This window comes from Ictalurus furcatus, chromosome 11 (assembly GCF_023375685.1).
Source record: "Ictalurus furcatus strain D&B chromosome 11, Billie_1.0, whole genome shotgun sequence".
Classification (NCBI taxonomy): Eukaryota; Metazoa; Chordata; class Actinopteri; order Siluriformes; family Ictaluridae; genus Ictalurus; species Ictalurus furcatus.
Genome location: NC_071265.1, coordinates 6,829,163 through 6,838,734, shown reverse-complemented (window position 1 = coordinate 6,838,734; position 9,572 = coordinate 6,829,163). Strand labels below are relative to the sequence as shown.

Here is a 9,572-nt window from a genome sequence, read left to right as displayed (position 1 = left end):
TTTTTCAAAAATGGCAAGCTCCTCCGAATATTGTAGAGTTCGCTTGATTGTGTTCATTTCTGCCAACACTGAAATCCTGGAGAGACCGACTGAAGCTGGTACTACAGCGTTTCTAAATTTTTTTACAAATCGACACCTAATCTGACCGATCGGTTCAGGACAATTCAGCAGCACTGTAGTATAAATTTAAAATAAATAAATAAATAAAAATCCTGATTATTCTAGTTTTAAGAACGGACATCAACGGATTTATGTCAGAAGCACACACAACCCAATATGAATAGACCGTCTTTTAATTATGGACAGAGGTCCGAATAATAGCAGGGTTAGAATTCACACAGTTTCATAGCACACTGAACAGCTGGTATTTCTTTCAGAACAAATATGCAGTAGTGCTGCTGTAAAAAGCAATGGGGCAGAAGGAAAACCTAAAGATGAATTCGAAACCAAACTGTTGATTTTTTTTTTTTGTGGAATATTCCAGAACGGATTTCTCATACTGGTTCGGGTAAAGAGGAGTGCGCAATGTAAAATCGACCTGAAAAACTAATAAAGGCTGTGATGAGTGAAGATCATCCTCAGAGCAAAGCTACTGAAATTCAAATACAACATACTGAATCTCACAATGGCCAAATAAGTCAAACCCGGTGGAAAAGGAAAAAAAGAAACACATCTCAGATTATCATTAGTGATGCTGAAGGTAGACAAATCAATTATTTTGGCCTTGAGCAACAAATCAAATACTACTTTCACTGAGGATTTCAGAGCAGAAGCTGCTAAAGATAAAATCTTTAACCCAAATCTCTCTCTACAACAGTCGTGTGATTCCTAGCAGTGCATCTAAGGCTTAAATAGAAAGCAAGCCAAATGGCACCACAACGTAACACACTCTTCACACATACATTAGAAGTACAGCAGTACAAAAAAGGTATTCATGGAGAATGCATAATGTCTGGAAAAAAAAAAAAAAGCCAACACTGTATGAAAACATCCCTGCTACTTTATTTCTGAATACAAAACCTCTACCGATAATTTGCTTCCAAGTAGCAAGAAGTCCTTTCAATTTTTTTTGTACAATTTTCTCATTTTTTTCTAAAACAAGTAAAATTCAGTCCACGAGAGGTGAGTGGGATGGATGACAGTCTTCCATCATATCATCTGCTGAAGGATCCATTAGCATGCAAGCCTCGTAGCGAAGGGCCCGGGGAAGCAGGGCTCAGTGGCAGGCTGATCAAAGCTACCAATCAGGACGCTTAAGCCAGAGCTGGAAAAGCCTCCGGGTCGTCCACGTCGGGGGCAGATCCTCCGGCCGCCTAAAGAGGGAAGAGACGTGAAGACGTTTACACGGAAGCACAAAACATTTCAATCACACCTCATCAAGCTGTCTGGATACAGGACACAACATAGCTCTTTCCTAGAAAAAGTGACCGTACAAGGAATAAAACGTCGACCAATCGATCGGTTTTGCCGATTTAATCGGCACAGATAACCGATCTCTAGAACTATAGATTACCATCTGTGTCAGTCACAGGATCCGCCATCATTATACAGCACGAGAGCGGCCTCTAGAGGCAGAATGAAAACCATCGCTGACCAATTTTGTTGTGTTATTTGAAGCGTTTTTCAATTCATGTTGGATGTCTATTTTTATTGGTTATTTGGAGTGTTACTTTTGGGTTCAGTTTTGATGCATCTTTCTTACTTTAATATTTATTAATAGTTAATATATTCATATTTATTTCATTTTAAAAAGTACAGTACATTTACATGTAACAGTCAGTACTGTTTATTTTTTATGTCAAAAACTGGTTCTACGAAAATAGGCATTGTAATTCCGTTGAAAATACTTTCTGCCCCAACAAGTTTCCCTTAGGGGAGTTCTGAGTAAACCGGTTCTTTGCTCAGTACAGAGAAACTGTCAAACATATTTTCATAAAAGCCTACGGTTGAAATACGTGTAACGTTAAGTGAACTTAATACACAAATATTAACGTATTTCTGAATCAAATATACATTCGTAGCGTCCACTTTCAGAACAAGTTTTTACTTAACAAAATGGTTTCAACAATCTAGCAGTGAGAAGTTCAGCCTATCTGAGGACTTTTAATAAAAGCGTGAAGCGCCGTCATGAAGCCGGTTGAGATGATGTCTAGAGAAATACTAGTCAGGATTTAAAGTGTAAAATAGTTTTGATTTGTTTAACAATTTTCTTATTCACTTCATGCGTCACTGCCCAAATCACCATTATTATTTGAAAACAGCAGAAAAGAGTACAAACGAAGACCTAGGAGCAGAGCTGTGTCTAAACTTGACTACAGATGTGGAAGATTATTCTGGAGTTTTCTTTCCTGTACCACAGAACTCTTCCACACATCCCAGTGTTCGAAGCCTATGCAGTGTAATTTGCTATCAAACCATGACTCCGCCCACCTTATCAGGCCTGCGCTCGCGAGGCGGTCTGGTAGGTCCGCCCCCACGGGCTCCTCTTCCTCCGCGGGGTCCTCCACGGCCACGTCCAGGGCGGCCCAGGTCCCCGAAGTTAATCTCCAGCTGGGACGTGATGTCGTTGGCGGGCTTGCGGAAGTGGTGATCGCTAGAGGCATCGTCTAACTGAGCCTGATATGAATGAGAAAAAGCAGTCCGTCCCATCACTTCATTTCATTAAACAAGACCGTTTTAAAACCTTTAAAGCAAATCAATTAGCGGTTTGAGGTTGTGACACGTTACAGATTACCAAGCTTTAAATATTTGTCTGTTTAGTAAGCAACACACAAAAATAAGTAAAATTAAATCAAACACTATCCTCTAGCAGGCTTTTTGCTAATACTTTTACAAAGACAACATTACCGAGGAGGATGAGTCGGACAGGTGCCGTTCAGCCACAGCACTTACATCCTTGGTCTTGGACTTGTGCAGCAGGTATCCTTTGTTCCAGTCAGCTCCCTCGTTGGCCTTGCGAAGGTTGAACTCAACCTTAGCTCTCTCTTTGTCCTGCTGGGCTTTCCATTCGTCCAATGTCATCTCCTTAGGCCCTTCCTCTTTCACCTCCTCGACCTCGTTCTCCCTGAAACACGATCATGTCGGGAGGTCAGTGTGCCTCTGGTGAGTTTATTATTAACGGGTGAATGAATCACAACCACGATCCAGATCTTACAGGATTAGAAATTACAATCGATTCACATGATTAAATGAGCTCTGTATAAATCATAGGTATTGGAGTCTTCATGGTCATCAGACCAAAGGTTCGATCTATGCTACATACACCTCCTAACCTACATTATAAACTCACCTAACCCCCCATTCCAAACAGCTAGCTTAGACGTCCATGTTTAATTGCTCTCCATTTTAAAACACTACCAATAACTGGTTTCAGTGGGAACTCAAGTACACCAGTAATTACATTACCCTACCCGCCCTCGTAAAGCTAACGACTTTACGCTAGATAAAGTTACCACTTTGGAAACAAGTGCTGCTTGATTTCTAATCTATTGCTGTTATTCTTTACGTAAGATGCTCCACTTTTCCTATCCGTACGGCAGGGCTGTGAGATTAATCGAATTTTTGATTTCAATTTCGATTATGGCCTCCGACAATTATGAAAACAAAATAATCGAGATAAAATGATTATTGTGCTGCATTCCGTGTCGCAACATTCTCGTTTCATCTTTTTAAACACTGCGCGACATTTTTCTTTGCAGCCGTATGGAAACAATTTGGTTTCGAGGAGTCCGACGTGGAACAAAAAGAAATAACGTTTGGTATAAATGGAAAACTCATTTCCTCTAGCATCATGACAGCTGGTCTAAATTCAGTCATTTCCTTTCTAGAGCTCATGCTGAAACTACAGACTGATCTAAACTAGGACACAGAATTTCATTGGCTAAGGAGGTTTAAAGTTCATTTCTGGCGATGCGAGTAGCCGAAACGCGCCACATGACATGCTCCACTAGCTTACAAGAGACATCGATACAGTAAAAAGAGATGCAGAAAACGCAGAAATTTCGTGCAAAAGCATAAAAAAAACACGAATGTACGCAGCTAACCATAGCTCGAATAAGTAAGGAAAATGTGCATATAAGAAAGACTGTTCGCGAGAAGAAAACAAGCATTAGTGCATCGAAGCATAGTGATCCAATTAATTTTTATATTATTTGTGTGTAAATATATTTTACATATTTTTACAGTTCAATTATATTCATAGAAATCCACCGTTAAAAATACAATTAAAAGTTGATTTTTTGTTTTGTTTTAAAGTTCAATAAATGCATGATGTTTCCAAAGTCAATGAGTAACCGTGTTTAATAATCGAGGTGTCAATATTGACCAAAATAATCGTGATTATGATTTTTGCCATAACCGTGCGGCCCTACCATACAGCATAGCTGAATGCTCAAATAGTAGGACATTCAAAATGTGAAATATTTCCTAGATTCAGACACGCACAGTCATTTGAGTCCTAACAGAATAATACACTGGGGATGAACGTAAAAGACATCTACGCACTTGTTCTCAGAATCGGCGGGCGGGTGCTCCTCTCCCTCGGGGGACTCCTCTGTGACGTTCGATTGGTCGAGCTCGCTGCAAAAAAGAGGAAAGGCTTAATCCACCGACCGAAGATGCATAATGCACAGTACACACATTAATGCTTATAGTTTTGAAATTCATTTGGTGTGTGTAATCAATCAAGCGGCACGACTTGCACTGGAGTGTGTTCTGTTTAAACGTACACGGCGTGCAAGCTCGATTTTCAAAAAGAATAGTGATTTTTTTTATTTTTCTGATCAGTGGACCAACCTACCTCTCGACAGGACAACTACATATAGCCCTGACACCTCGCACACACAATTACTCGTCCCAGATTAGTAATATTTCCACCCTGAGTACGAGTGTGTTGTTCTCCTGCGGTTGCACTGACCTCAGTTCGTCCTTGACAGTGCCCCAGTTATGAGGTCCTCCTCCACCTCGCTTTTCTTCTGGTTTAAGGCTGCTGGAACAAACACTCAGATTTAACTTGGAGACCAAGAAGTTGTTTGCTAATCAACTTGTGACAGGAGAAAGATTTAAAGAGGTTTTAAAGGCGCTGGTATCACTTACGATCGGTCGCTGCCACTGTGCCTGTCGAAGTCGCGTTTGCCACGCGAGTCAAATCCGTCGCTGCGGCCCATGCCTCTGCCCCGACCTCCGCGGGCTCCTCTGCCGCCACCGCGGCCTCGGAACGGCCGCTCGCCAACAGACCTGAAAAAAATAATTATAATAATAATATACGGCTTGTCCTGAGGAACACTAGCGGTTTCGATTATTTACATATCCCCTAGACTTTAGCTCCTTACCAATCCGTCTGACAGAGTTTTAACATTCTGACTGACTACAGACAGCACTGGGTTTAAAAAGCAAAAAGAGGGTTACTCAAAATGATGAAGAAAACCAGCGGGAACATACCCAAACTCCTTAGGGGACCGTTTGTAACGCTACAACGTTTTTAGACTGAATAGTCTATTTTATTTATATTTGAAGTGTTCGTGTGGTAAGAGACCACACTAGTTGTTTCAGACTCCTATTTACATTTTTCTGGCCCAGAAACTAGCTCCTCCCACAGCCAGCATACAGCTGCTCCTCTCTAATCCTTTCCCATAAAAGGCAAACCAAATCACATTACAGCAGAGGAGGCGGAGTAGATCGGAGGGAAAGGGTTAACATTCGTGTTAACGGTTTCACTAAAAACGTTAGAAGTCTTTTAGCTGTTTTTATGCATCTTGACAGTAAAACGGAAAGATTGGAAATTTTCAAAGTTTCAGTTTGATGATTAGGCTCGATGACAGGCGTCACGTTATTTCCTATATTGCCAGTTTACGGCTACGCTACAAGAATATACATTATTGTACACACTACTGCTCATGTGGTTAACCATGTTGAGAAATTAGTCAATTTATATGACACCTCAGGTATGCTTGTGCAATCCCATCTGTAATAACAGATGTACGTCTCAGTTAAACCGATAAGAAGAAAGTCTCACTTGTCCACAGAGAACTCTCCACCCTCGGCTGGCTTGTCCTCGGCGGGTTTATCTGATCGGCGCTCGCGTGGAGGCCTTCTCTCGGTGCGTCGTTCTGCCTGGGGGCGACCCTCGCCCTGACCCCCCTGCTGCTGCTGCTGCTGCTGCTGCGAGCCTTGCTGAGTCTGCTGCTCCGGCCGCCGGCCCATCCTCCTCATGCCTGAAACAAACATTCACATTTATTCATTTAGCAGACGCTTTTATCCAAGGCAACTTACAAATACAAGCAAAACGATATCCAAAGTGAAGATTAATACAAGTAGTGCCACTTTAATAGAGTTCTAGAGAAGCAAAGCACAGGATTAGTTAGGGGTCAGTTAAGTGTTCATGGAAGAGGTGGGTCTTTTATCTACTTTTTTCTGCAAGATAAAAACAGGCTTAACCAAACCTTTTTTTTTTAAACCCAGGTAAACTCGGAAGCTGAAAAAACAGCTGCTTTTGAATAGGGGTTTAGCACACTTCATTGAAGAATATAAAGAAAGCCTGACTAAGTCGCTTCAACGACTGAGCTTTCTGTGGAATCGTCTCAAAAGCTGAACATCTCCCATGACGCAGGGACGGCGATGCAATAGTGCAGCGCTAGATCACAGGAAAAGAGCTTGTTGGTGGAAAAGGTTTCCTCCACACACCAAAATAGCTTGTGCGGCCAACGCAGCTGTCCGTCGTCCCTGCACCTGTTTGACACTGACCAAATCGGACCCCGCACAAACGTAGAGAAACGCACGGACCCCCAGCATGTCTGAACCATTCGCTTTGTGGCATTTGACCAAAAATGAAACCAAGTCACTTTATAACACATTGTCTGTGTGTGCACTACATGTGTGCACTTGTTTATACCGGGTCCAAGCACGTGTTCGAGCCTTTGGGTGTGTGCGCTTTACAAGACCTGCTTGAGGCAGGAAACTCGTCACACCCGAAAAACTTGGACGAGAAAATTTTTAATGAAAAGAAGAAAAAAAAGCAGATAACAGCACACACACACAGGCTGTGCACTAGAACAAGATAATACTCATATTGTAATAAAGTTACCACTTCAGAGACCTCACACATGATCCAAGCAACATCTTTAATGCTCATCAAAGTGACAAGGAGCTGATTGGAGATTTCAATTTGTACTTTTGTAGCTAGAAATTCATTCACCCCCCCTTTAAGTGCAGTTTATAGATAAACAGATGTTTATAGATAAATGCACAGCTGCTTTGCAGGCACTTTGTACGACCTGAAAGTCTTTATACAGTACATCATGTAGGGTGAAAACCTTCCTATTTTGCCCTGTCTTCTAAATTTTAAATATCATCATCAACAACAAGGAGAATTTTTCACCTAACATCATTAAAGGCTTCTCATTAATGAGGTAAATGATGCTTTTGTTTATTTTAAAAACAAATTAAACCAGGTACAAAGCAGAATTAAAAAGCTACAAAGTCTAATAAAGCTTCCAGGGTGCTAAACTGAATTGTTAACGGTGTCTGAAATGTCAAACAATTAAATAAACAAAGTGAGACGGTAATTGAGGTGACTTGAACGCTTTCCCTCCAGCCACGAGGTCCGAGTGTGCGTGTGTTGCTAGCACGATTTTCTCTGTTTAAAAAAACCCCAAAACGAAACAAATTAATTTTAAACTTTTTTTGTACGAAAACGTCATAAATAAACCCGTATACGTCTTAACAGTCCTAAAAGTGCGTTTTCAGCGTCGACGGAAAAGAAAATGGACGTCAACGTCTTTTCTCTCCGTGTGTGTATCATCAAAGATAGCTTTCCGTTTCAACGAAATTGAGGTCGATTCCTAAATGGCGCGCGACCCCTTCCACACAAGTGCACTACGACATGGAAGGAGAATTCAACGCTGGGACTAGTGCACTTCATGGACAAACACGCATCCGTTTAGGATACGGCCCGAGCTGGAAAGTGGCTAAACAAGGCTAACGTGACAACATAAAGAAGGCCCGAACTTACAGGTTTATTAGCAACAGGTTCGCGTCAAAACATTATAAATAATTAATATATACTGGCGATGAGTTTTAACTCGGTTAGGAGTTTGAATGGAGATGTAGGAGAGTATTTTTTTTTTTTATTGTTGTTTGGTTGTGAATAGGAAAGTGCAGGGGGTTAAAAAACACCTCATGGCGTGTTCGAAGCGTGCAGCCGTGTGGAGGGGGGAAAAGCACAGAGAAAGAGTAGAAATAAAATATACTCCACAAGCAAAACCCTCTCACCTTCCTTCTTGAGAGGAACAGGCGTCGTGGTCTCTTCCTTCTTCTCGGGAGCGGTGACTTTTCTTTCCTTCTGCGACTCCTTCTTGGGCTGTTTGGCAGCCTGCGCCGCGGTCTTGGCGGCCCCCGGAACGGCCGCGTCCTTCTTCTTGGTCTCGGCCTGCTTTAACACCTCGAACGGATCCTCTTCATCATCAAATAGCTGGTCGAACCGATTGGTTACGACGCAGCCGAAACCTTCTTGCAGATGTCCGGGCATGATGGCGCCCCTTCAGCAGGATTCTCCTCCGATTCTACGAGGCTTGGTGCGAACTTCTCGCTGCTAGATGCCACAAGATGGCTGGAAAGGACCTTCACTTCTCTTCCGGCGCGATAGACATCCGGGGCCTGGCGCGCGGAGGCTCATGGGTTATGTAGTCATAACCAGGCTTAAAGGAAGCCATGTTCTCTCTGTACAGTATTCACCAAAGTCAAGGCAAGTGGTTTCTATAACAACTGGGGAAAAAAATTAAGGAATGTTCACCCAGATTTTTTATTTGTTTGTTTTTTATTTGTTTGTTTTACTTTGTAGCAAATAAACAAATCACAGATATGACACAAAACAATTTTTGGTTTAATAGCTGAACATTTTGGCTTTATGAAACATACCTCAAACAAATTATATTAAATAGTTTTAATTAAAGGCATATTTTTTCCAGATTAAGTAGAGGAAAAAATTATGGAATCACTCAATGTTGAGAAAAAAAATTATGGAATCATCATCATCAACAACAACAACAACAACAATCAGAATTAGTACATTGTTGCTCCTCTTCTGGTTTTTATGGACTTAATTAAAAACAATATTCTCCATCAAGCTGGCTCCACCTTTCTGGAGAAGCGGTTGGCGGATCAGCTTTGCAGGATGGAGCCTAGTCATGGACCGATTCATTTACATTTCCACCATCGGATTGAGATCCGGACTGTTTGCTGGCCGAGTCATTGAGTTGATCTGCCGTTCCTGAAGAAAAGCTTTAACACTCTTTGTTCTGTTGCGAGATGCATTATCATCCTGAAACATGGCTTCATCATCACTAAACCTATTTTCTTTCGATGGAAGGAGAAAAGTGTCCAAAATTTCAGTGCAACCCCATATCATAAACAAGTGGGGAAATATGATTGTTTTCTTCAGGAAGTCATCTTTCTATGTTTCATTAGAACGACACCAGACAAAAGTTCCAGCATCATCTACTTGGCCAATGCAGATTTCTGATTCATCACTGAATATCACTTTCATCCGATCATCCACGCTCCATGATTACTTCTCT

The 9,572-nt window shown here is 41.6% G+C and overlaps 1 protein-coding gene across 4 annotated transcripts; it reads right to left on the bottom strand.

The window, feature by feature from the left end:
* Positions 1–277: 277 nt before the first annotated feature.
* serbp1a (SERPINE1 mRNA binding protein 1a) lies at positions 278–8,627 on the bottom strand. Of its 4 annotated transcripts, none has more exons than XM_053636617.1 (8): positions 8,269–8,627; positions 6,014–6,212; positions 5,095–5,235; positions 4,916–4,987; positions 4,504–4,578; positions 2,893–3,064; positions 2,431–2,616; positions 278–1,313 (listed from the first exon to the last, which is right to left on the bottom strand). In XM_053636617.1, the coding sequence occupies exons 1-8, from the start codon at positions 8,522–8,524 to the stop codon at positions 1,254–1,256; spliced, it is 1,161 nt and encodes a 386-aa protein (XP_053492592.1). In that variant the 5' UTR covers positions 8,525–8,627; the 3' UTR covers positions 278–1,253. The 4 variants fall into 4 exon arrangements, with proteins under 4 accessions (XP_053492592.1, XP_053492593.1, XP_053492590.1 ...); XM_053636618.1 differs by having other exon boundaries at positions 4,916–4,984; XM_053636615.1 differs by having other exon boundaries at positions 2,848–3,064; positions 8,269–8,625.
* Between the last annotated feature and the right edge of the window lie 945 nt (positions 8,628–9,572).